At 44.4% G+C, this 27,888-nt stretch overlaps 1 protein-coding gene across 6 annotated transcripts in view; it reads right to left on the reverse strand.

Moving 5' to 3' along the window:
- Positions 1-22,736, reverse strand: part of LOC147881701 (uncharacterized) — a 76,329-nt gene extending 53,593 nt beyond the window's left edge. For 3 of the 6 annotated variants that reach the window (XR_015543948.1, XM_087401658.1, XM_087401656.1), the window contains exons 1-9: positions 22,513-22,736; positions 22,143-22,301; positions 21,649-22,016; positions 20,827-20,914; positions 20,640-20,759; positions 20,454-20,531; positions 20,104-20,195; positions 19,844-19,925; positions 19,045-19,118 (exon numbers count right to left, since the gene is read on the reverse strand). Coding sequence is in view for 5 of the 6 variants with exons in the window: in XM_087401658.1 (XP_087257784.1) it covers positions 19,045-19,118; positions 19,844-19,925; positions 20,104-20,195; positions 20,454-20,531; positions 20,640-20,759; positions 20,827-20,914; positions 21,649-21,923 (809 nt within the window). In the remaining variant the exon portion in view is untranslated. The remainder of the gene's footprint in view (positions 1-19,044; positions 19,119-19,843; positions 19,926-20,103; positions 20,196-20,453; positions 20,532-20,639; positions 20,760-20,826; positions 20,915-21,648; positions 22,017-22,142; positions 22,302-22,512) is intronic. The other 3 variants (XM_087401653.1, XM_087401655.1, XM_087401654.1) reach the window with 3 other exon arrangements.
- Between the last annotated feature and the right edge of the window lie 5,152 nt (positions 22,737-27,888).

Raw genomic sequence — 27,888 nt, forward strand, 5'->3', positions numbered from 1 at the left:
TTTTGGACTTTGCTCCTATTACCGGAGATTCATTAGGCATTTTGCTGATATTGCAGCTCCACTACATGACCTTACGAAGAAAAATGCAGCCTTCACATGGGGAATGTCACAGAAGAAAGCATTCAATACACTCAAGGAGAAGTTGACTACAGAGCCTATTCTTGTACTCCCGGATCTTTATCAACCTTTTGATGTTGATTGCGATGCCTGTGGAGAGTGTGTTGGGGCTGCATTACATCAGAATGGACATGAAGCAGCATACGAAAGCCGAAGATTGCATGATGCTGAGAGAGATCTGGGAATCTATGAAAAAGAATTGTTGGCTGTAGTTCATGCTGTGAATACATGGAAGCATTATCTTTTGGGTGCAGATTTTACTGTTAAAACAGATCACCAAAGTTTGAGATATTTTCTAACTCAGACAAAACTTTACGAGAAGCATATGAAATGGGCAAATTTGTTGTCAATGTATCATTTTCAGATTGTCCATACTCTAGGAGTTCGGAACAGAGTGGCGGATGCCTTGTCCCGAAGACCCTAGGTCAACAATGTGACTATTGCTTATCATCAGGACGTGGAAGGCATGAGGGAGCAATATGCTAATGATGCAGATTTTGGTGAGATTTTACAGCAAATGCAAGAGGGGCAGTCCTCCAGTCACTATTCCCTAAAAGGTGGGTATCTAATGAAAGATGACTGCCTATGCATCACCCAGGAGATGAAGAAAAAGATTTTGGAAGAATGCCATGCACCTCCCTATGCTGGACATAGACGAATTACAGCAACTCCTCTAGCACTAGAGAGGTATCCATCTAGGTTAATTATGGTCAAAAGAGTTCTTCTATTGGTCAAAGAATTGACTACGGCCAAAGATACTTGACTTCCGTCAAGTAAGCCTGATTTCGGTCAGGAAGACTTGGTTTATACCAAGAAGGTTAACTGCAGTTAACCAAGATGTGCCAACTTCGGTTGGAGAGACTTGACTATAATTAAGGCACCTCGACCCTTGGTCAAAGCCCCTTAATTATGATCAAGAGTGTTGACTCCGGTCAACCAGAGAATAAATATATTTATATATCTGTTATGTGTGCACATGTGTTCAGTGGGGACGCCCACCATGACTAGAATTAGTCCACAGTGTATTATTTGCATGCAAAGCGCTAACAATTAATGGGTGCCATGGTGGTGCGCTTTAACTAATTGTTGCAGGTACTAGGAAGGGTTATTTTTCCCAAGCGCTATGGAGCCTAACAAGCATCTAGGAGGCTGTTTGCGTGACCAAGTGCTTCGAAGACTCCAAAGTTGCCCTTAGTGGCATGTGATTAGGAAAGTAATTTAGAATTTGACAAGTGGCTTGTTGCAAAGAAAGAGAGCCTAAGAGCTCATGTAATATTATTCACGTTTTGGAATTTGTAGCAGCAGCTTCCATGCTGAACTCTTGTACTCAGTTTCTCCTCATGAATAAAAGCTTTTGGAGGGGTCCAGCCCAACGATTGTCCTGGGCCCTAGTGTGCTTGTAGAGAGAGGGAGAGAAGAAGAGCAAGAGAGTGTGTTTTGTAGTTGCAAAGAGCATGACTTTTTTGACAACGAGGTTTCACAAGTCTTCCTAACTAAAGTTACGTTCTTTGACCAAAGTCAATTCTTTGACCATAAAGGGACTCTTTGACCATGATTAACACAAATAGAAAACTCTTTAATTATGATCAAATAAATGGTCAACTCAATACTTTAACTTAGGATATTTACAGCTTGGTGACATCCCCTCGGCTTCTATTCAGTTGACCTCAACTGAAAAGATTCCTTGTAAACATCCAAAAGCTGTGGATAATCGGACAACATGTCTTCATCCATCCACTTGGCATTCAATGCCAAATAGTTCTTGAATTTTACAAGAAATCTGTAAAATTCCTTGCCATTAGGCCCTTTGCGTACCGTATGATACACAAGCTATTATGGCTGAAGGATTTCCTCCAGCTCTTCCACCTCTGGTGGATCTTCCATTATTGGTTCTGAAGGCTCGGGTCCCTGGAATTTCTTGAGAAGACTTATATGAAAAGCATTGTGAATTTTCCAATGCTCTAGTAAGTCCAATCTGAAAGCCACCTCGTTTATCTCTTTTGTAACCTGAAAAGGTCCATAGTACCTGGGAGAAAGCTTAACATAAACTTTTTCTTTACCCTTGAGCTTCCTGAGCCTTTTTTTCTCAAACTTTAGGAGTACCCAGTCTCCTTCTTTGAGATCCATCTGCCTTCTGTGCTTATCTGCAGCCTTCTTGTGCTTTTCTTGAGATCTTTCAATGGTTGTCCGAACCTGGCTAAAAGTTGTTTCAAGGTCTCTTACGTACTCATCAGCTGCAAATATCTCATCTTTGGTCCTGAGTATGGGTGGAAGAACAACCTTCCCACAAATGACCTCAAATGGAGCTTTTCCACTGGAGTTGTGAACTGTATTATTATAAGCAAACTCCACTAGTGGAAGATACTTTTCCCAATTCAGCCACGTAGCATTTCAGCAGATCCAAAACTGTTGAATTTGCCACTTCACTCTGACCATCTGTTTGGGGATGAAAAGAAGAGGAAAAAATCAGTTTTGTTCCCATATTATCAAATAAAGGTCTCTAGAATTAACTAGTCATCCTGGGGTTTCGATCACTGACAATGGATTTAGGCATACCATGATGTTTGAAAATCTGTGCCAAAAAGAGCTTGGCCATGTGATCAACTTTTATGGTTTTGCGCACTAGAATAAAATGGGCTTGCTTACTGAATCTATCAATAAAAGTCCATATTCCCTCATTTCCAGACTTTGATCGTGGCAAGTCAAAGATAAAATCCATTGCAATATTTTCCCATGGTGCTTGAGGCACGGGAAGAGGCATCAATAAACTAGGTGTCTTATGTCTCTCATACTTGACTTTCTGACAAGTAAGGCATTCTGTGACAAATTGATGTATGTCCTTACACATACCTGGCCAATAACCTCTCAATAGCTTGGGTTGTTGGCTGCAATCCCTCGGTGTCTTGCATACGGAGGTGCATGGCATTCATCCAAAATCTTTTGCCTCATCTCTTGGGTGATGCATAAATAGTCATCTTTCATAAAGTACCCATCTTTCATTGAGTATTGACTGGATGATTGTCCCTCTTGTATTTGCTGAAATATTTCACCAAAATCAACATCATTGGCATATGGCTCCCTCATTTCCTAGATCCCTGTGATGTGCAATTGTCACATTATGTACCTGAGGTCTTCGGGACAAAGCATCAGCCACTCTATTTCTTGCTCCCGGAGTATGGACAATCTGAAAATGATACATCGACAGCAGGTTTGCCCATTTCATATGCTTTTCAGAAAGCTTAGTCTGTGATAAGAAATATCTTAGAATTTGGTGATTGGTTTTGACAGTAAAATCTGCACCCAAAAGATAATGCTTCCATGTATTCACAGCATGAACTACAGCCAATAATTATTTTTCATAGATTCCCAAGTATCTTTCAGCATCATGCAATCTTCAGCTTTCGTATGCTACTACATGTACATTCTGATGCAATGCAGCCCCAACACACTCTCCACAAACATTGCAATCAACATCAAAAGGTTGATAAAGATCCGGGGCTCTGTAGTCAACTTCTCCTTGAGTGTATTGAATGCTTTCTTTTGTGACATTCCCCATGTGAAGGCTGCATTTTTCTTGGTAAGATCATATAGTGGAGCTGCAATATCAGCAAAATCCCTGATGAATCTCCTGTAATAGGAGTAGAGTCCCAAAAAGCTACGGACTTCATGCACATTTTTCAGCTCTGGCCATTCTTGGATGGCTCGGCGGATCTTGGTCATCTTATTTAATGCGCGGTAATCAATACACATTAAAAAAGAACCACCTTTCTTTTTTACTAAAAGTACCGGTGAGCAAAAAGGAGATGAGCTCGGCTGAAATTTATCATTGTCTACATCATTCATTTCACCATGCATATGATTTTCTTTTTCTTTTACAAAAAACATGTACGCGGAAATTGCAATAACTTTTCCCTCTATGGATGAAACTCAGCACCCTCCAGGATATTCTATCTTTACTTCTTTTCGATGGAACCACGGTGTACTAAGTACAACATCATGCTGGTTGAGAGAAGAAATTAAGTCGTCCTCCTGATCTTTATAACTTTGACGAAGCTTTCCAATCAAAGGAGTTGACTTGCACTAAATCTCCATGGAACATCTGATCAGCATCAAGAGCTCTGCCTAGCTCTTTAGTTTTAATCACTAATCTCAGGGCTAAGTCTTTAGATATGAAATTGTCTATAGACCCTAGATCAAATAGGATTGATGCTTGCTGATCTCTTACCTTTTCCCATGATAGCAAAAGCTCTTTTTCCTTTGGGTCTGAGGTACTACCCAAAACATTTGGGACTGCTCCCACCATTAGTCTCGGTGGTACTTGTGGCTTTTTTTTCTCCTTAGAACCCGAAGGCTTCTCAAGGCACTGGGCAGCCATATGCCCCTCTAAAGCATTTCCCATCTCTGCAGAATTCAGCTATCTATTTAGGTGAATTGGGATTTGCCTTTATATGTCTTTGAGAACTGAGTACCCCTCGGCTTCTAAGGTTAAAACCCTTTCTTCTCAACCTTGGGATACTCTTCCTTCTCTGATTTTGAAAAATCAGGTTTCTTCCTTTCAATACCTCCTGCTTGCAAGGATGGCACTATGGCTGGATCTTGTATCTGCATGAGACTGGCTACTGAAGTTGAATGCCTAATGTCTTGAAGGCTCTTCAACCTCTGAGTATTCACTACCACTTGAATTTTTGAATTGAGACCTGCCTTGTACTTTCTCAGTTGGGTTCTTTTGGAGATCTTTTTGAAAGGTGCGACCTGCAAATAAGCATCCCAAAACTTTTGATTGTACACCTCCACTGTATCCCATGCATCCATATGTAAACTATCCCAACCTTGAAGGACATGATCTCTGAACTGTTGAGGCATGAACTGCTGGTAGTTGACTTTCTTGAAGCTTTTCCACCTCTTTGGGGCTGACCCATTTGTGGTCTGTGCATTCCACCATGCACTAGCTGTCCCTGTCAAGTGCAAGTTGACCATTCTCAACTTGGAGGATTCTGAAAAGTTTTCTGTACCAAATGCAGCATCAAATTGTCTAATGAACTGCATTGCCTTCTCTGTATGACCATATTGACCATTAAAGGTAATAAACCTGACAGATTTACCTCCATCTTTAAACTCCTTGGTCCTGGAAGACTTGCTCTTCCTAGACCTCTTGTGTTTCCTTCTTTTCCTGAATGGTTTATCTGATGAAGAAGAAGATACAGAAGTTGAGCTTGAAGTAGACGGTGAAGGGCTTGGAGATCGGTGATGATGCCTCGATCTCTTCCTACTATGATACCGTTCCCTATGAGATCCCTCTCTCTCGGGCTGTGCACGAGAAAGTGCCTCTGGCATTGGCACATCATAAGTTGCACTCGGCATAGTTTCTACTTGAAACAGATGCTGAGCTCTTGGGTCCCTTCTGAGTTTTTCCATCTCCTACATATGAATGTGTACCATTTGCTCAAACTCTTGCTGAGTTTTCTGCACAATTCTTTGTCTTGGATGTGCATCCCTATTTTGTGAATCCCACTGGATAGGTAATTGAGCCATCATTATACAACTTGTATGAGATCTGCAGGCTCTCACACACACTGTGTGTGCAACCGATGCACTCAGCCTTTGCTTTTCAAAGAGAAAATACTTCAACAAGAGGTATATTGCATTCACAGTAATATGCTGTCAACTCAAAGCATATACCAAAAGTACAAACCCCTTTTCTGGCTGCTGCAAAAAGCACTAAGAATGCATCTATTTTCTCATGTTTATCTGTTCGAAGGCATGCATTTCCCTTTATTTCTGCAATCTCTGATTTTTACTGATTTTCTGCTACTTTTCTGACAGGAAAATAACTGACAGGTAGGTGGAAACTGATGGCAGAAACTGTCTCTGCAACTTTTTTTTTTTTAAATAAATAAATTTTATTTTATTAAGACAGTAACTGGATGAGTAACCGGCTGGTTACACTAACCAGGTCAATCCTGTTCTGGTCTGGTTAGATTGACAGACTAGTTAGTCTGTAACTAGGCCACTAACTGAACCAAACTGGTTAACTAGACCAGTCTAGTCCTAGTTAGTCAAATAGTCTGGTTAGTCTTTTTTTTTTTTTTTTTTTAAAAAGAGACTTCTATTAAGTAAGAAAGAAACTCGTTAGAGCAAGCTTTGAGCGGAAATACATCATGCTAGGCATGTAATAAAAACACCTCAGAAAAATGAGGTAGAAAGAAACCAAGGCTGAGGCTGAAAATGCCAACTCAACCCTGTAGAAGTCTCAGCAAGGAAGGGAGAGTCTCTCCAATCCCTGAGAAAAGTAACTCTCCTGGAGGAGGCTGCTCGAGAGGATCCCTGCATGGTCGCCCATATGGCCATCAAAGTGTGTACCCTATCTGTCCAAGTACTAGCCAAGATATGAGAAGGGTGAACCTGAGAACCCTCCATAGCCTCAGTGCATTTGGCTCTCCAAATGTGCCATGCTGCAATGCTAGCTAAAACCTCCCATGGAGAGTCAACCGAGGAATGAGCAGCCCTGAAGAGAGTGGCCAGCACATCCTCTAAAGAGCACGACTCCACAAGGTGTCGTCAGATGTGTAGAGCCCAAGATGAGAGTCATGTCTCTCGAAGAAAACCTGGGGCCTTCAAAGAGTGAGCCGAGCCACTGATCCCCATGTCATATAGAAGGGGAGGCAAACAAAAGTGCTGAAAAGTCTTGCAATCCCCTTCCATATGATTCTCGCTTGTCTGCAATCCCAAAGGCAGTGCTGTACTGTCTCTGAAGCAGAAAGGCAACAAGGGCAAGTAGGGTCAGCCCCAAACCTGGATCTCCAATGATTCACTGCTATCCCATCATGAATAGAAAGCCAAAAGAAGAGAGTGATTTTTCTATTCTAATGGGACTTCCAGAGCCTCTGCCAAAAAATTTTATGCAAGGCTGCAAAAATCTGATAATTCTCCCAATGAGGAGGTCTGGTGGGTCTCCAACCCCTACAGCTGAGCTGAAGTTTCCTGGCATTACTGACCATGTAACGAAAGAAGGGGATGCCTTTCTCTCGGTGCCCTTCATCTATCCACTCCCATTCCCCAGGGTCCCACTGCAAAAACTTAATTGGGACACCTCCATAGAGCCACAGCCTCCATGAGTAGATGCAAGGCCCCTCTCTTATCTGGTCCACTGTATGTAAAGAGAAGCTCCAAGTGGTCTGCCATGCTCATCCAAAATACTGTCGTTCCACATGATAGGCTGCCTTTCAATCTCTTCACGGGTGGACGAGGGAATCCTGCGAAGAGTACTCCTGAAGCTGGCCCATGCTTTCAGTATAGCAACCATAAGAGGGAAAGAAGGAGATCTGAGGTGGGATGTGGTGAAAACCCATCTGATACTGTGTATCCAATCATCTCCTGAAGTGGGTGTGCGAGACTGTATGCATTTGATAAAAAAGTTCTTCCAAGGCTCTTGTCCCGGCATAACTCCTCTCACAACAACCTCGCAGAGTAAAGCTATGCACTGTAGATCCGGGTCAATGATATTCAAACCCCCTTCTCTTGTAGGAAGAATCAAGGTCTCCCAAGCCACCCTGGCTGTAACATCAGTTATGCCATCTAGACCACTCCATAAAAAATTCCGTACGGGCCTCTTGAGCTGAGTGATACAATCCCTAAAGTGGCACCAACAAGAGCATACAAACCAGGCTGTGGCTAGAAGAACTTGGTTAACCACCACCACTCTTGATGCCAAGTCAAGTTTGGCTGAGCTCCAGAAAGGGAGCTTTCTTCTCATGCTCTCAAACACCGGAGCAAACTGTTGTGAAGGAGAGATGCCCACCCCAACCTAGCAGCCCAAATATTTGACGGAGACACCCCTCTGTACCCAAGTGAAACCAATATCATTAGCCCAATCCGGGGTGTCATCATCGCAAATCCAAAAACCATTGGATTTATGCCAATTAATGTGTGCACCTGCAGCCGTGCAAAATAAATCCAAGGCTATTCGAAAGGAAGTGAGTGTCCTGGGGGAGGCATCCAAAAAAACAGCCATGTCATCTGCCAACTCACTATCCAGGAGCTCTTCTTCCCAGCGAAGAGGAAGCCTCAGCCCATAAATATCAGCTTGAGATCTAAGGTAGATACTCATAGCTTCCGCCACAAACAGAAAAAGAAAAGGGGCAAGAGGACATCCCTAGCGGACTGATCTACAGATCTGAAATCTGTCCCCTCGTACCCCCCCAATAAGCACCTGGATATGGGCTGATCTGTAGAGAGAGGATACTCCTCTAATCCATGCATCTGAAAAACCAAAGCGAGAGAGTACCCTCTAAAAAATCCCAGTCTACTCTGTCGTAAGCTTTTTCAAAGTCCAAGAGTAGAATGGGCATCCTCTGGCGGCTCTGCATGGCCCATTCTGAGGCCTCCCAAAATGAGAAAATATTATCGAAAATACTTCTGCCATGCACAAACCCTGTCTCTGTGTCACGAATCAAATCTGGAAGAAAAAACTATAGCCGCATACTGATGGCTTTCGCCAGAATCTTGTAAAAAGTGCCCAATAGAGTTATGGGTCTCCATTGTGACACTAGATTCCTATTACCTGCCTTTGGGATGAGATGAATGAGACCATCTGTAAGTGAGTCAGGCATCTCACTAGAGTCCCACATGCCCTGCAGGGCTGATGTAATGTGATCACCAATCTGCTCCCAAAAAGTAATAAAAAAAGAAGGGGTAAGTCCATCCGAACGTGGGCACTTGCCCTTGTGAAGGGCAGGTAATGCAATCTTGAATTCTGCATCGGTGAAAGGTGCATCAAGAGAACAATACATCTCATCCTTCACCAATACAGGGATACACTGACAAATAGCTTCTCTGGCATCATCTATGGCATGTGTGCCCGGATCTGCAGTAAAAAGGGATGCAAAAAAATCTGAAGCTACACGCATGACGGCATCAGGATCTGACTGTAACACCCCGTTTGAGTCAACAAGCTGCGAGACACTATCTCTACTATGTCTAGGTCCATGAGTAGAGAAGAAGTGTTTGTTGACCCTGCCACCCATTTGAATCCAAAAGGATTCTCGTGCATGAAAGGCATACTCTGCTCTCTGATCCAACAATATCTGTATATGAGCCCTTGCTGCAGCAAGGCGCTCCTGAATCCAAGCATCAGTAGGCCTCTTCTGCTCTTCCCTTTGAAGGGACACTAACTGCTGGCGTATACCAATCTCACGTCTCCTGGAATCAGCGACTGTATGATAATAGTCACTAATTCTGGATAAGGCTGCAGCTACCTGAGATGGGTGGACAACTCCACCCTGTATGTGGGAAACCCAAAACTATTAAATATCCTCCGTGAGGCTCTCCTCTACATAAAAGGCATCCGGAATCCTGACACTAGTAGAGCGTCCTCTCCGATGAGGCTCAAGAATATGCAATACCACTGGAAAATGATCTGAAGTGGTAACCCCAGTAGAAATGCATACAGATCCGCCTTTGTCAAGTGCCCAATCGTCTACATAAAATCTGTCAATACGTGCATGGATGGGCATGTGTACTCTCCTGTTCGACCAAGAGTACAGGAGTGACTGTGGCATAACATGAAAGGCATCATCAAGCCAAGTGTCCCTGCCAATGTACTGAAAGAGAAAGGCATCCCAGGCTGTCCTCTCCGAAGAATGAATTCCACCCTGTCTGCCTCCCTTTTTGTCTGATGGCAACTCAACCATGTTGAAATCGCCACCAATGATCCAAGAATCTGCAATGGGGGCCCAAGATAGTAACTCCTTCCAAAAGGAGACTCGCTCCCCTCTGTTGTTGGGGGCATACGAATTAAGAAGACCAATCTTACGTCCTCTAATCAAAATAATGATCCATTGAGCTCTAGAGGGGGAGATAATATCATGACTAGCAACCAAGGGTAAAATAGAAGGAGAGACCGAAATGCAAGTACCTCCCCTTGTGCCTAAAGCACGCGACCTGAAGGTATGTCTTGAAAGAAGTTTACCAGATTTAGAGCAATCACTGGCATCCAACTTCAATAGCACCTCCAGTGACACCTGGATGAAGCTGATTCTGGATCAGCTGCCTACGGCGACGGTGTGGAACTCTGCCTAGGCCCTGTATGTTCCAGCTGACTATCCTCATTGACAAGAGGATGCTGGGTGGAAAGGATTACCCGACCTAGTAGAGGAGACCAGCTTCCCTTGGGCCGAAACACTCCTGCTGAGGGCAGGAAACTCAACAGGTGAAAGGATCCCCACACTTGCTGAGGGGGAGGCCCTATCAAAAGGAATCCCAATGACCGGGACGCCTAAGGTGGAGGGCACAAACTCCTCCTCATCCATGAAAGCCGCCAAGTCTGCCAGTGCCGAAAAAGAGTTCCTAAGAAGCAAGTTTGGCTGAGGAGTGCGAAGAAGACCTGCACTCGTGGAAGATGGAGGAGAAGGACCTGCCAGGCCTCTATCAACAGAACTGGACCTGGGGGCTGAGGAGGCCTGTGGCAGGGCTGAAGAGTAATCTGGAGTCCTCATCTGTGCATGCATTCCCTCGGTCGTCTTGACTGTGCCAGGAACAGCAGTTTGTGGGGAAGAAGTATCGGTAGCCCCCTCATGATTAGAAACCACAGCGACTGGGGCTGATACTGGTGCATCTAAAGGTCCCTCCTGATGTGGAACTGTAGTGTTTGGGGCTGCAGCAACATCTACCTTTGGAGTCTGGATGGCATCTGTCTAAACCGGATCAAAGGTTTCCTCCTGAGGTAAAGGAGCCGCTCTGATCGCTCTCCATCGTGGTACTAGGTGTGCTGCGGCCGGCTTTGGGCGCCCTGCTCCCCCTGGTGGTCTTGGGGTGCGCGAAGCAGGGCACCCTGCTGCTGCTAGTGGTCTTGGAGTGCGTGGTACAGGGCGCTGGGGAGGTGCAGTTGGGGTAGTACGTGAAGGAGCCGCACCAGAAGACCTCTTGGGTCTTTTTCTCTTCCTTGGGCAGTCTCTAGCAAAGTGCCCAAGGGTTCTGCAAATCTTGCACTGGTCCTGTCTCCCTGCAATCTCGACTCTCTGTCGAAAGAGAGAGCCATCTGGACACTGAAGCATGATGTGGTCATCTGAGATGTTAGGGTCAGAGACAATGACCCTAACTCGAGGCACCCCATCCGCTCTGACTGCCTTTGCCGAGGAAGAAGGCATGCCAGGAAGTGGGGGGATCTCAGTGACCACTCCGAATGTAGCTCCGATAGTAGCAAGAAGTCGATGGTAGACCTGAGGAAGACCAGGAAATCTAATGAACAGTGATGTGACCTGACTGTCCTCCTCGACCGGCGGATCGAAGCCCAAGGTGTAGGGCAAAAGAAGGATCCTCCTAGAACCCAAAGCCAGAGGATTAGCTTTGAGAACAAGGATTGTGAACTCGTGGAGTCGAAAACCACTTGGAAGAATCCACGTCCCAAAAGTCGAATATCCCTGAGTTGTGGGGCGAGATCTCCTAGTAATGCCACCAGCATCCAGTCTCTGGCCTGTGATCTGGAAGGGTGTGACCCAAAGATGCGGGCGAAAAGTGATGTGGAGCCTTCTAGTTCCACATCTTTCTTGAGCTACTGCAACTCGTCTTCTGAGAAAATGACGGTTCTCACGGACGGTGGAGGTGGATGAAGATTGGCTGAGTGGGGATCCAGTCGCCAATCGAAGTGAAAGGGCCGATTCAAACACTGAAAAAGCTCTGTCCATGAAACTGCTACCCAGGACACCCTGGAATACGGGCGCATGAAGGAGGAGAACAGGAGAGGGAAGGAGAGAGAGGAGGAGGAGGAAAGGAGCTGAGGAGGGGCTGCGGGGGGGGAGAAGTTAGGAAGGGAGGGGGTGGGGAGGGAGAGGGAGGGCGGGGGAGAGGAAAGGAAAGGAGGGGGCAGGGAGGAAGGGGGCTGGCGGGGAGGGGGAAGGAGGGCGGGGGAGAGGAAGGGAGGGGGCAGGTTAGGAAGGGTGGGGTGAAGGAGGGGGCGGGGGGGGAGGAGGGGGGCAGGGAGGGTAGGGGCACCAGGCGGGGGGGGAGAGGGGAGAGGGTGAGGGGAAAGGAGGGGGCGGGGGAGGGGAAGGGAGGGGGCGGGGAGGGTAGGGGCAACAGGCGGGGGGGAGAGGGGAAAGAAAGAAATGTGAGAGGGGAAGATAGGGAGAAGGAAGATCACAAGGGGAGCCATGGCCATAACTCATTGAGCATATTTTTTGGCCCTAATATTGTTAAGATTCAACATCTTGGCCTAATTCAATTCAAAGTTCCGACCATCATGAATGCTTGATCTATCTGTTGATTCAGAACTTTGGTTACTCAATTATCCCTCTTTCTTGTTGTTTTTCTTGGCTTTTCTTTTTGCAAATTGATGCAAAGATGATATTGCTACGTCTTTTCTCAATTAACACAATCCCAATAGCCAATGTACAATAGAATACAAGAGCCTAAAACCAAAGGACTCAAATCAAACCACCACTAGAAAACTCAATAACAACACTCACCATGTAAAGGCCAAAGTGTACATTAACAAACTGCTAATTCACTAAAGCAATGGAACATCACAAGGCCCCACTAAGGGGAAAGGAGGGGGCGGGGGAGGGGGAGGAGAGGGGAGGAGGAGGGAGGGGGCGGGGGGGAGGAGAGGGGAGGGGGCGGGGGGGGAGGAGAGGGGCGGGGAGGGCGGGGGGGAGAGGGGAGTAGGCGGGGGTAAAGGAGGGGGTGGGGGAGAGGGAGGGAGGGGGGCGGGGAAGGCAGGGGCAGCAGGTGGGGGGGGGGAGGGCAGGGGCAGTAGGCAGGGGGGGGGAGGGCAGCGAGGGGAGGGAGGGAGAGGGCAGCGAGGGGGGGGAGGGAGAGGGCAGCGAGGGGAGGGGGCAGTGTAAGCAAACCCTACCAATGGTAGGTGCTTTTCCCAGTCTGAACCTTGGTCACCCACGTAGCATTTCAGCATATCCAATGCTGTAGAATTTGCTATTTCACTTTGACCATCTGTCTGGGGATGGAAAGAAGAAGAAAAATTCAGATTCGTCCCCATATTATCAAATAAAGCTCTCCAGAATAGACTGGTCATTTTGGGATCTCGATCACTGACAATGGACTTAGGCATACCATGATGCTTAAAGATCTGTGCCATGAAAAGCTTAGCCATATGATCTGCCTTTATGGTTTTGCGAACCAAACTTGCTTTTGTTGAATCCATCAATGATAGTCCAAATCCCATCATTCCCTGACTTTGATCTTGGCAAATAAAAAATGAAGTCCATTGTAATACTTTCCCACGGTGCCTGAGGCATGGGAAGAGGCATAAGTAGGCCAGGTGCCTTCCATCTATCATACTTCACTTTCTCACACGTAAGGCATTTAGTAACAAACTGATGTATATCTTTCCGCATCCCTGGCCAAAAGAAATACCTCTCTAGTGCTAGAGTTGTTGCTGTAATTCCTCTATGTCTAGCATAAGGAGGTGCATGGCATTCCTCCAAAATCTTTTTCCTCATCTCTTGGGTGATGCATAGACAGTCATCTTTCATTAGATACCCATCTTTCAGGGAATAGTGACTGGTGGACTGCCCCACTTGCATTTGCTGTAAAATCTCGCTAAAGTCTGCATCATTAGCATATTGCTCCCTCATGCCTTCCACGTCCTGATGATAAGCAATAGTCACATTATTGACCTGGGGTCTTCGAGACAAGGCATCTGCCACTCTGTTCCGAATTCCTCGGGTATGGACAATCTGAAAATGATACATTGTAGGTGGCACTTTCAGCCTCAGCCTTGGTTGTTTTCCACCTCACTCTGAGGGGGTTATTTATTTATCCTTATGATTTCATGATGTATTCCGCTTTGAGCTTGCTCTCGCGGGTTTTTTCTCTTAGTTAATAGAAGTCTTTTTCTTGGAAAGGAAAAAAAAAAAAAAGGAAAGAAAATAATACATTGACAGCATATTTGCCCATTTCATATGCTTCTCGGAAAGTTTTGTCTGAATTAGAAAATATCTCAGACTTTGGTGATCTGTTTTAACAGTAAAATCTGCACCCAAAAGATAATGCTTCCATGTGTTCATAGCATGAACTACAGCCAACAATTCTTTTTCATAGATTCCTAGATATCTTTCAACATCATGGAATCTTTGGCTCTCGTATGCTACTACATGTCCATTATGATGTAATGCAGCCCCAACACACTCTCCAAGAATAGGCTCTATAGTCAACTTCACCTTGAGTGTATTGAATGCTTTCTTTTGTGATTTTCCCCATGTGAAGGCTGCATTTTTCTTAGTAAGGTCATGTAATGGAGCTGCAATATCAGCAAAATGCCTGATGAATCTCCTGTAATAGGAGCAAAGTCCCAAAAAACTAAGGACTTCATGCACAGTTTTCAGCTTAGGCCATTCTTGGATGGCTCGGATCTTTGCAGGATCCATTTATATCCCATTCTTGGATATTATATGCCCCAGATAATGGATCTCTTCCAAAAAGAATTCACTTTTCTTGCTATTGGCAAAAAGCTGATGATTTCGAAGTTCTTGGAATACCAAAGCAAGATGTTCCCTGTGCTCTTCTTCTGTCTTTGAAAAGACTAGGATATCATCAAAGAAAGTACCCGTGAAATGCCTGTACTTTCGGAAGATGCGATCCATCATTCTATTGAATGTGGCTGGAGCATTTGTCAACCCAAAAGGCATCACCAAGTATTCATACAACCCGAATATAGTGCGAAAAGTTGTCTTATGCACATCTTGTGGTTGTATCCTGACTTGATGATAGCCACTCTTCAAGTCTATCCAACTGAAAACTGTTGCTTCTCTGAGCTGGTCAAGCACATCATCTATGCCTGGTATCCTTTTGATGGTCATCTTATTCAATGCACGATAATCAATGCACATTCGAAAAGAACCATCTTTCTTCTGTACTAGAAGTACTGGTGAGCAAAAAGGAGACGAGCTTGGCTGAATCAACCCTTTGGACAGCAAGTCCTGCACCTGAGCCATAATCTCCTCTCTCTGAGCCAGCACCCCTTGTGCCCACCCCGTCACTAGCGTATCCGGAGCCTTAGGAAAATTGCCTCGGGTCACCGTATGCTTTGCCTTAGTTCACGCCTTGCTGTTGGATTGTCATAGCCTAAGGAGGCCATGAACCTTGGCTCTGATACCAATTGCAACCATTTTGAAAACATCTCTCTCTCTCTCTCTCTCATAGGCCATGTATGGCCTTCCATGGACCTTTAATCGCCACGAGCTTAGTCAGGTCACGAGAGCAGACTTGCTGCAGCTTCATACGTACCGCACTTGGATTAATCCCACGCAGCTTCCGACGAAGATGGACACATATCGTGACCACTTCGGATCTCAGAGGTTTGATTTGTCATTCCACCAGGCTACACAGGTATCCACATGTCCCACTCACTGAGGATTGCCCTTGGCCAGCTTAGAGTCTCTTCGCATCAGCTCGAGATAGAGGCTGGTAGGATGCAACGCATGGAGGATGGACGGCGTCCAGGCCGAGAGACCAGGATCTGCCCTTGTTGCACCATGGGAGAGGTGGAGTCAGAGGAGCACTTCATTTGCAGATGCCCGCTATATTATGAGATCAGAGGGAGATTCCACTGTCTCTTCACGGATGGCTTTGGACCTCTCTCACGAGTGATGGATTATGAGGATCAGCATTGCCTAGCTCTTTATGTCAGGGAGGCCACTATGCTTCGACGACACTACCTCAGAGACCATCAGCACAGACCGGAGCGTGATAGAGCCCAGCCCGATAGAGCTCAGACACACGCTATACCAGATGACAGGTATCAGGAGGAGCACGAGGAGGTCAGAGCTCACACAGGACACATGCCTCCACCCTGTGGATGTACATATGAGATGGTTTGTAGACGCCGCAGGATCTTGTTACATAGGGGACGTACTCGCCGCTTCATCTCCAGACGATCCAGGATGATGGCAGCTTTTCGGAGGAGACTTACTCATGGAGATCTCGTCCCACCAGCCGCTCACCTCACTTTTGCTCAGATTTGTACTCTCATAGCAGGAGGCAGAGTCGATGGACAGGATTTCCAGTATTATTTTGGTTCTCAGACTCCGTGACACCTGGACTTGTATCTTTGCATTGACATATTGTACTCATCCCCCCATTTTGCACCCAGGGGCGGTTTCCTTGCATCTAGCTTACTTTGTATTTAGGCTCGGATTTGACATTATGTACTTTCACTTGCATTGTATTGCGTAGCACTTAGATGATATTCGACGATGCCTCTTCTTTGTGGCACGTTGATTTTGTGCTATCTTGTACGCAGAGTTCTTGATGTCCCATGGGCCCATTTTGGCCTTTAGTGGACAATAATACACTTTCTTTCTTTCTTTCTTTCTCTCTCTCTCTCTCTCTCTCTCACTTCCTCTCTCTGCAAAACATTAGGGCCCAGGACAACCAGTCGGGCTGGACCCCCCGAAGGTCTTTATTTATGAAAGAGAATCTGAATACAAAGTCAGTGTAGAGATGCTGTTACAGAAATTCAAAACGTGAATTGTTTTACAATTCTAGGGTCTTCTTAGCACTTGGTCACACGAATAGCTCCTAATCGCTTGCGGGGCTCCGCAATGCCCAAGTCTAGAAACTTTCTTCTACCTGCAACAATTAAATTAAACGCACTGAACACATGTGCGCACATAACATATATATATATATAAACAGATTCTTGGGTTAACCGAGATTAACCCCTCTCGATAAATAATTAAAGGCTTGATTATTCATCAAAGCAGTTTAATTAATGCCGAGTCTCTCCAACCAAAGTTGGCATATCTTGGTTAATTAAACCAAGTTTTCCTAACCGAAGTTAGGTTCTTTGACCAATGTTAATTCTTTGACCATTAAAGGGACTCTTTGACCATAATTAACACAAATAGAAAACTCTTTAATTATGATCAAATAAATGGTCAACTCAATACTTTGACTTAGGATATTTACAGCTTGGTGACATCCCCTCGGCTTCTATTCAGTTGACCTCAACTGAAAAGCTTTGTAAACATCCAAAAGCCTTCATCTAGCAACTTGGCATTCGATGCCGAATAGTTCTTGAATTTTACAAGAAATCTGTAAAATTCCTTGCCATGAGGCTCTTTGCGTACCGTATGATACACAATCTGTTCTGGCTGAAGTGTCAAATTCCTTGCCATGAGGCCCTTTGCATACCATATGATACACAATCTGTTCTGGCTGAAGGATATTTACAGCTTGGTGACACTCATACGCGACCTAATTTTACAACACAAAACAGCAGGATAATATACATTGTACACATTTAAGGAAAGAGAGTTACAAAACTTCTAACTTTAAACCTTAAACTTCAAACTTGTGTTAATTTTGAAGTCATGAAATTGATTTGAAAAATGTTTCTTAAAGATATGGAAACCCCGTTTTCTCCCCAAAAAAAAGGCAAGTATGATCGGCCGTACCATACGTGTGCAGGAAATTTATTTCATACGCGTATGGTTCAGCCAACCATACCCAACTATGGTCTTGGCCTTGGCAGGATCAAAATACAGAATCAAAGCATACGAGGATATGCCCTAGTCCTAGTAATAATAGAATTAGACAATCCATCTGGACTTAAGTTTAACGGACTTTAATCTTGTTTTACATGAGCTATTGGTCCAAGAATGGTTAGAAAATCTCTGTGGACTAAGAATGAACCTAGGGTTTTTGTAAAGGGGGTCATTGATATACCCCAGTCATAGTTTATCATTTGTCAATCACAGACAAGCCATGTGGATCAATGTTTCCCTACATGTTGCAAGAACTATTGAAATACGTATTCAGACTAAAGATCAAAGAAGAGAAACATATGTCACTGCCTGCATTGTTTCAGACGATGAGACACCCTAGAGTATGCGGAAAAAGTCTCACAGATAGACATTCAGCCTCAAGATCAAAGAAGAGAAAGGTAGGTTACTGTCTGCATTGTCTTAGCAGCTTCATTCAATGGAATGTTTGCAATTCAGCTCACAATTCTGAGATGCACATGCAAATGTGATTAGACCTGAAGAGAGAGAAGCAGACTCCTCAACAGCCAGTTTAGAATACTCGGAACACTTCAGACAGTAGGCCATCCTACTTGGGCAAGGAGAGCAAGTTTTTTCACTCTTTGTGTCAAAACTTCATCGAATTGCATGTTTGCAGTTACAACCTTCAGACCCTGGCCCAGGCCATCCACTCCTTAATTATTATGACACAAAAAAGGTACAAGTCGATTCCATGGAACCTTCTGCACCAGTGACCCTGAAACTGAGGATGAGACTGTTTCGTCCACCTTATAATTACCTACCATCATCAATGGTCCCTCAGAAAAATTTAATTCTTTGCTCATGCTTTGGTTTGACCAATGTTGCATACCTTTTTACAGTTTAAGCTGTGAGCTCTGCATGATTACTCTTTCAAGGTCCATAGGGCTTTTTAGTTAATTGAACTAGCCAGACAATTGCTTACAATCAATGGCTCCGTCATTCATACAAGCTTTTAAGCTTTGAGGTGGTTATGCCCTTACCTTAATGCAAGATGCATAAGTGAACATAAGATCACCTACTCTCTGCCCAATAAAATGATTACTAACAATGAAAAGAAAGCGCTGCAATGACAAGGGCAAGTGATGAAAGGAATGCTAAGTCTGCAATGTTTATGTTACAAGTTAAACTAGAAGAGACAGCACTGGCATACATTCTTACAGAAAAATTTGGGAGGAAATAAACCAAAGAAGGGAAAGTCTTTTTTGTGTACCAGAAATAAGAAAGCATCCTAGTTAGGTACTTGCAAACTAAAGCTCACCTACAATGGGGTCGTGTGCTTAGCGAAAAGCTGTGCTTTCCCTTTACAGGTTTAATTGACATAAAATAAAAAATGCACATGCATGTATAATATGCCTATTTGAAAATTTCCATTCTCTTTGTGCCTATCCTGCCAGTGTAGCCAACATACAAGAAAAGAGTGTCGCCAGCCTGGAGTTCTACTTTCTGGCAACTGTTTGCACGGTCCGCAAAGAACACGTTTGCCTGCAAGGACCCCAAGGCATTTGAGATTCAATGCAATGTCTTAGATTCACAAGCTGGTAAAGGACAAATAATATATAGCACGGGTATGACACATACCATACAATATGTATCACATATAGGAACTGTAACTGAGAATCTAAGATGTGTATCCCTCAAAAGTGAGAAATAAATGTCAAGACGTTCTACTTGTTACTAAGACTAGTGGTGTCAACCGCTTTGAAAAGCCCCCTAACGTGAAGGGAGGCTAGCCTTGCGTGCAACTTCTTTCTACGCATGGTCAGGTGTCCCTTCAAACCATATTCAACAGTAAACATGACAATGATGGTGTGGATATCTATTTCTATAAGCCTAAATTAGGCCTTGAGGACATACAATTCACATATGGGAATAAAATGTTCCCTGAATGCTGTTACCAACTCTGGTACGATAACAGGAAAAAAAATGTGCATAGCCCCCACTGTGCTGTAATATTGTCCCCCATGTACCCCCAGAAAAGAATTAAAAGGAACCTTCACAATTGCACAATGGTTGTGTGAAGGTCGAGCCAGATACAGATGATGACCCTAGAGATACAAATGGGCCACTACAATACTTATCTTTCTGACAGGAAAGAACCAAGGGGAGGGATGGCAGCAGGCTCTTGAAACTTCATTCTATTAGAAAATCCCAACATTCTCTTATTGATGTAGCACAAAGCAGGTTAAAGAAGTCTCGCAGAAGCATACTTGTTTCTCTGATGACGCCCATTCCTCAAACATTACAAGATTTCCCTTGCTTGGAGGGACCAGTAAGAAAACCTTCCGGCCACTGTCAAAAGCATATGCTTAAATAAATCACACTCATATCAACGAACTGGCTAAAATTTATATGAAAACACACAACTAACTGTGTGTGTGTGTGTGTGTGTGTGTGAGAGAGAGAGAGAGAGAGAGATAGGAAAAAACGTGACATTGTTCTGGTCTGAACAAATAACATGATAGCATACCTTAGCACATGATACCAAACAGATGAGCCCCCAAAATCAACATGGAAGTCCGTAAAACAGTCAGCAACACTCATAAGAGCATACAATTGCACCTGAAAATCAGAACAGCCTTGGAATTTCAGAATGCTTTTCTGTCTTTTCCCTTGCACAAAAGGGAGGAAAACCTATTTTTACTTTCTTTTCTCCATCTTTGCATAAATTAGCCATGAACATTAATCCCGGAGCTAGTTCAATTTGACTTGTTACTGCCTTCCTCTTTAGAGAGCAGACAAGAGACAGACAGTTGAGCAGACAAGAGACAGACAGTTGAAGTATCACGATTTTCAATTGGGGATGTCATAGACTATCACCTTTGGAACATGATGATCACCAAGGGGCCATGCTTTTCCAACCAGATCCAGCTCCGTCACTAAAGAAGGTGCACTGACCTAATATTGGAACATGATGTCTTCAGAAACACACCGTACGAAAACAATTGTCATCGAGAATATCCCGAGGAATAAATAGCCAGGCGTGATGACTGTGATTCAACTCACCATGTTTTGAAGTGGAGTGTCTGCGAGATCTAGAGAGACAACATTCAACAAAGGCTTCCTTGGGCTTGGTGATAGGAAATAAGACACCCATTCTTCCATGGTATAGACGGGTCCCTCTGACTGTTTAAAAACGAGCAACGTCAAAGTAGGAAGGTGTTGAGATCAATATTTAAATTTTATGTTCTACCTGTGTTGTCACGTCAATAGTATTGATGAGCCGATTAAGACCCACGAGCTCTGCGAGACGTCTCACAGTCATGTCCCCTGGAGGTAGCCTGCAAGAGACCGTACAGAACGTCAAATGTACCTGCAAGTTTCTAAGTGTACTACTTCACGGATGACGTGTAGGAAATTCATTTTCAGAAGCTGCGAATCGTTGGTTTGTGGCCGTGGCCGTGGAATGTTTAAATCGACTATGACTTGTAAAATGATTTTCTTGCTCTTCCAAAATAGTCAGTGCTTCTAATTTCATTACCCAACAAAGAATGCGATGAATTTTTAAATACTTCGTAAAATGCATAAAAGCCAATCAACTGTACAGAGCAAGAGCATGCACAGTTGTCTGCTCCTTGACGACAAGATTCTTAACATGCCGATAGCAGTAGTTATTTGAGCAAAGAGTAATGGTTGTGTACGGGACGGCCGGAAAGGTGGCGTAGTCTGTGCGGCTAGCTTGTTTAACAGATATCTGTAGTCGCTTGAGAGGAAATTATGCAATCGCTTGGCGCCATAACTTCGCGGACTGGTTGGCGGATTCAGGCAATGTTTCCAACTAAAACGAGGCCACAGTCACAACTGTCATGATGAGAGAATACGGCCTTCGCTTTCCAGACAATATTTACACGGCGCTATCACTGAGGAAATAACAACGTATGCCAAAGCGATAAGATTGAGACGCATATCATTGTGTAACATATACGCAACAATTGGTTAACTGAACAAAGCAGCAGCAACAGCAGCAGCATCGACCAAATTGGAGCTAAGTCTTGGATTGTGATTCAAATTTCACCTGATTCCCAGGGCCTCAGGCGTACGTTTTGAGGCCCTCACAACGCAAGGAGTGCGAAGTCCGGTCTCGTGCGCATGAATCGGCAGTTCTTCGGGCGTGAGCACGGCCACGGCGTGCGGTCCTTTGGCATTGTCATCAATAGCATCTGGCCATTTGAGCACAGCGCGGGCCAATTTCTTGTGCTGGACCCTTATACAATCGTCGAAGCCACTCTCGTCAAGCCGGGCGTAGTCCACCGGTACTCTCTGTCTCTTCGATCGTCGCGCAGGCTCCATTGTATTGCTAGTTACGTGTCCATTTCACGAAAAGATCCGGCGCAGAAACGCTCATTCCACCTTCGCAGACCACCTGAAGTAACATCAACCTTCCTGCGCGACGAATATGCATGAATTGCAGGAATAGCGAATGCAATTTGTGTTCTTTCTTGCAAAGGAAACGTCCGCTGGCAAAGAGACAACGGCCGACTTTTTCAGTGATGTAAGAAACCAACTGACCTTCAAGAGTCTAGAGACCATCGCCGAATGCGAAAGACTCTTGTTTCTTCGACCTTGTGAACAACGGAGCTCAAACCAGAATATATGTTTCAGGCACGAAAGGTACTATTCTGTATATTGAATAAAAGCTTTGCCAAGCTCGTGTCTTTTCCGCGCCTACTCGACGGAAGAAGAAACAAAATTGCCAACCTGTGGATCTCTCTCAACGAAATCGTGAAGCGACGTAATTGGAAGTGACAGGTACGACGGAAAGAGCCGGAATTGCGACTGTGTTCTGGATCAAAAGGCATGCAAGGGCCTCCTAGTCGTTCGGATTCTCTAAAAAGTACCACGAAAAACGACGGGATTTCGGTTCGTGTTGTAAATTTACCGGTTGAGTAATGAGCCGGTGAAGCGAAAGCGAGCAAGAAGGAACTGATCGGTCGACGGAAGTAGGGCCGTGAGATACGAAGAAGCTAAGAGGAGGAGGAGGGGAAGATGGACGAAAGGTGCAAAGATCGACGGAAATTCTTGACGGAGAAGATGTTGGGAGCAAAGATCGGTGACTAGAAATGTCGAGAAGGAGCTAATTCGCAAAATTGGCAGAGGGCAGGAAGAGCTTCACAGGATTCTTTTTTTTTCCCCCCGGTTAAATGGAGGGTTGGAAAAAGCTCCTCCATCCTTATCGTTTGCACATATGACCACCACTTTCCTCTCTCTCTCTCTCTCTCTCTCTTCTTCACCCCAGTACACGCACGCCTCTGCCCCGATGCCGCCCGCTTGCTTGCTCGCTCGCTCCCTCGCCCTTGCACATTGGTGCACATCGGTTCACACCAGGCGCCAACCATAGCTTCTAGACTACGAGAACTTTTGTTTTATTTTGAGAGCCGGCTTTGCTGTGTGAGGCTTACACACACCAGACATCTCATGGAGAACTCTCTTTCCCCCCGCCTTATTTATTCGGCGCCCCCTGCGAGAACTAGTTATGTACCCATGCTGTGCACGGACATTTTTTGCTCGAGGGAATTTAGGCCTGTGATTTTGACATCAGTGGGGTGACATGCCGCGTGGAGGACCTCAGCTTGCAAGGAAGAGTGGTGCCTTTGCTCGCCACATGGCACACGTCTCTATTAGAAATATTGAGATGAGATGAGATAGAGAAGAGAAGCTAAGAGAAGAGATACAGATAGAGAAGAGAAGAGATAGAGATAGAGAAGACCGTGACCGTCATGAGGTTGTGAACATGGGCTTAGTGTGGTCATGTACCACATGTTGCACGACCACTTGACTGGTTTGCTCATGCGTCGGCAGCTAGTCACATTTGACACCCATCCTCTTGTCTGACCTCTACACGCCACCCGAGTTTTCTTTGCATAACATGTCCGTAACGTGTGCAGTGTAGGCTCTTCATTAGTCCACCTGGTACGGTAGCCCTTCATGTAGCATTTTCAAAGGATGGCTGCCGCCCCGTGTGAACCCAACCTGAGCAATTGGGGGAGCATACTTGGTGCCTGTCAACTAGGCCATGGGCAGCATACTCCACATAGTTGGCCACATGTGCGTGTTGGGGAGCCTCTTCGCGCAAACAATGTTGCCCCTCTCTATTCTACCTCTCCAACCCCCCACCTCCTCCTACTTGGAAGTCCCTTGACCATGGGTTTTTAGCCGAGCAAGTTACTTTTTACCTAGAAACCTGACCATGCCCATAAATGGATACAATAATCTGAATCCAAAACGCCCTTTTAAGTTGCTGCTCCCTCAAATCACCCTCAAATGGTGACTTGCTACTACTATCTACATGTTTCCCTATCTTTTACTCCCAAAACATACCCTACCCTCCCTCTTCATGTTGCATGCTAGCCTTTGTGGGCCATTGATTGTAACCTTCCATTATCTTGCCATATGAGAGTCACCTCCACACCCCATGCTCATCATGTCGACCCACTGCCTCACCCTATGAGCCTAAATACACGTCCGAAGTGCAAGCACACATGCATTCTCTACGTTTTTATTCTCTTGTAATGCATAGCATGGGCATAACAATCTTGCTTCTTGCATGCATTCTATACTCCTCGAGATGATTTGTTATGCTTATTGAAATGCTTTGACTAGGTTGGGTCATCACGCATGCAAGCACTCGTCCAATGAATCTCTTCAAGATGATTGCTCTTTATATCAAGCATGGAGTGCCTTTGAGAGTGGGATTTTTTCCTTTTAAAAGAATGATGCTAGAGTTCCAATGCCATGGTATTCTCCATTGTTTTGATACTTTTTCCTTCCTTTTTCGAACAAACGAACGCATTACGAAGTTAGAGACAATCTTTTTTAAAAAGGGAAAGGACAAATAACTCGATATTTTTACAAGTTGAAGTTGACATGAATATTAGATTATGCTTAGATCATGCCTTGTTAAATTATATAAAATATATGGTCCAAGCTTTATGCTATTCCACACAATTTAAGCAAACAATGTTATCTTCTCCCTCCCTTTTTACATTTCATTTTCATTATGCCCTCCTTGTATAAATCCCTCATGACAGTCATCACCAAGGCCTTTATGCCTTGTACCCAAGGCATTTACTGTGTAAAAGACCTAGATAACACCGGCATCTAGAGGGCCAATATAAGAGCCAAAGCATGATGTAGCCATTTTGTGTGAGGTTCAAGGAATATATTGCATATGGATAATTTGCTCAATCCAAAACTTATGCGTTGCTCAACTAAATTTGACAAACTTGGTGTCTAAACTAATCTACACATCTCAAACTTGAACATGAGGCCAAAACATTAAGGAATTGCCTTCTTGAATGAGATCACTAAACCATGACGAATGCAATTTTGCATGTGAAGAGTATGTATTCAACCCTATATAGGATATGATGAATGCTATTTTGCGTGTGAAGAAGTACATATTCATGACTATATAGGATAAAACAATTTATTTAAAAACATTAGAAATTTGTTCTACACATACGTGGAACAAGAAATCATTCAAAAACATTAGAAATTTGTTCTACACATGTAAAAACAAGAAATCATTCAAATTGTGCATTACTTGAGCTTTGTCACAACTATAGGAGATAGCCACTTGACAACATTTGATATGGTTTACATGTTAAGGATGGTGTAAATTGCAATATTTAGATAGGGTCCATAGGGAAAACCCTAACCCTAACCATAAGGGGTACTCATGTATATATTCATGTTTATGTTCAAAACAAGATAGTGTACATGTAGCTGTATAGTGTACACTCATCTCTCTCTCTCTCTCTCTCTCTCTCTCCCTCTCTCTCTCTCTCCCCCCCACTTTATCATGGTATTAGAGCCAATGGTGCTCCCACTGCCTTCATGAGTGTCAACCCATCCTTTCGTGAGGATCCTCCATGAGTACCAACCCCTCCTTTCATGAGGATCCTCCCATCTCCGAGTGTGAGGTTCATCCTTCGAGAGAGTTTTCTGTTTTAGAGAGTAAGCCCTTGCTCTTGTCAAGGCGTCAAGCCCTTGTTCCATCAAGGCACAAGCCCTCCCTTTGAGGTATCTCCATTCCATCTCTAGCTTTCATCATAGAGCTGCTTCTCACCTCCATTTTGGTTCAAAAAGCTTAGGAGTCGGCTTCTTGGAGCTCGAGTGATTATGTTCATTGCGAGAGTTCTTTCTTCAATTCATTGAGAGAGTTTCTTAAAGAAGATTTTTGTTCATATCTTCTTTCCTTTGTAAGAGAGAGTTTTAGTTTATGAGAGACAAGGCTTTCCTTCTCCGTCCCAAAGAGAGAGAGGGAATTTGTCAAGAGGATTTTGAGCTTCCTTGGGTAAGAGAATTGAGCCTATCTATTAACACGTGGCGACACATGGAACAAGCACAGGCGCAATGCCTGCCTAACAAGCAACGACTTGCTAATGACTAGAGGCAACTCAGCTCCCACGAGAAGCTAGCCTCCAAGATCTCCCAAGCTAAGCAAGTCAAGCCAACCTCAAAGCCCAAACGAGGTTCACGAAGAAACCTCCTCCAACAAACGCCTGGACCTATAGTTCACGAAGAAACCTCCTCCAACAAGTAAGTTCACGGGCTCACGAAGCACGGCACTCAAAAAGATATCATCCACAAAGACAGAATCTTCAAGATTCTATTAGAATCCAGAAGATTCCACCACTCGAGGCCTTATCCTCATCTACTCTCAAGGTTACCACACACCTAAGGTGTGGTCACATCTTGTCCCTGTGGTTTGTTGCATCACTGCCAGGTTGGCACCTCTTATTTGGCCACGTCAGCAAGCTGATTAAGTTGACATGTTAGTTTTGTGGGTCCCACACCTGCCACATCATCAAGCAGGCTTATCTTGCCATGTCAATGTCCATGTGGCAGTCAAGTGCCACATCAACTCCATTTGCCACATAGACAACTGGTGCCATGTCATTTGCCTAGTCAGCAGTGCACACTCAACTGCTCTAGAAGTGGATGTATGTGGAATTTCTATGCCGACTACTTTTCAGGTGATCCCTACCAAGCCAGATGCACATCTGCACCTGTCCTACCATGTCATCATGACACGTGGGAGTGCTACATCAGCAAACTTGACATCAACCACATGGACATGCCACATCAGCATGCCATGTCATCACAATGCCACCTAAGCAATGTGTGCCACACAGGCATAGCTTTGTAAGCAGCATGTAACCACCAATGCTGTGTCACACTACCACATCACCCTCCATCGACATCATTTTGACCACCCTCTTGTGATCAAAGTTTGGCCATTCTTCCGAGAGCCAAAACTTTTGATCCAAGTGGTATTTGAAGGTGATCCAGAAAGAAAAATGATCGCCAGATCATGCTCTATGCGATGAGAACCTCAGATCTACTTTTTGACTTATCCTTAGGTCAGCATAATCCAATCCTCATCATCGAAACCACCTCCTGATCCATTGCAGCCAACACATAAAAATGAATGAACTAAAATTCATTTTATTGCATTTGACGCCCCAAGGTGTAGTCTAGCTATAGATTTAGGACTAGCATAGCCATGGAGGAGGTTCAACTCCACCAAGCCAAGTACGTCATTGCCATATCACCCAATTAGTTCCCACCAACGTTAGTCCCTTTGGATTACACTTGGCAGTCATCTTCCTCTCAGATTCTGGATTGTTGCATACATCTTACACACACATATGCCACCCATGTACAGTCACATATTGTTGATTATTTTTTGGCATTGGTTCCTACACATATCCATCATCCTTGTACAACCTCTTGGATACTTTCGACACATAGTTGTCACCATTACGTTCTAGGCTTGATCCTTGGTACACGCAGTTCTTCCACATGGCTTGGTTTTGACAGTTTAACATAAGCCCCTAGTGGCAGCTCTCACACAATGTTCTCATGGGTAGAGACTCTCTCGTCGGTACTACACGGGTTGCTAAAGCCTTTGGAAAAATACACATCGAATTTAGCGTTGATATTCAACTTTGGATAAATTTGGACAGTGTGGGGTTTTACCCTACACCTTGCAATGATGAAATCGAATTCAAATGTTTTCACATTCAAAAAAATATTGTATCAATATTGTCCTCCATACTTTAATCAATTAAAGCCGCACTGGAATCTTGATTGTGAGATTGATGTTCATCCTCTTGATCATCCGTGGCCAGGTATTGCACATTTTCAGCATTTAGATTGAGGTCTCTGAAATGAGTGTCTAAGAAAGCCCCTGGGGACCTCAAGCTATCGTCACGTTCCAAAACTCTTGTAGAAGGGGTGTTGGAAGTGT

The sequence above is a fragment of the Dipteris shenzhenensis genome, chromosome 30 (assembly GCF_047967505.1).
Source record: "Dipteris shenzhenensis isolate YYH24624 ecotype China chromosome 30, Dip_SZ_1.0, whole genome shotgun sequence".
NCBI lineage: Eukaryota > Viridiplantae > Streptophyta > Polypodiopsida > Gleicheniales > Dipteridaceae > Dipteris > Dipteris shenzhenensis.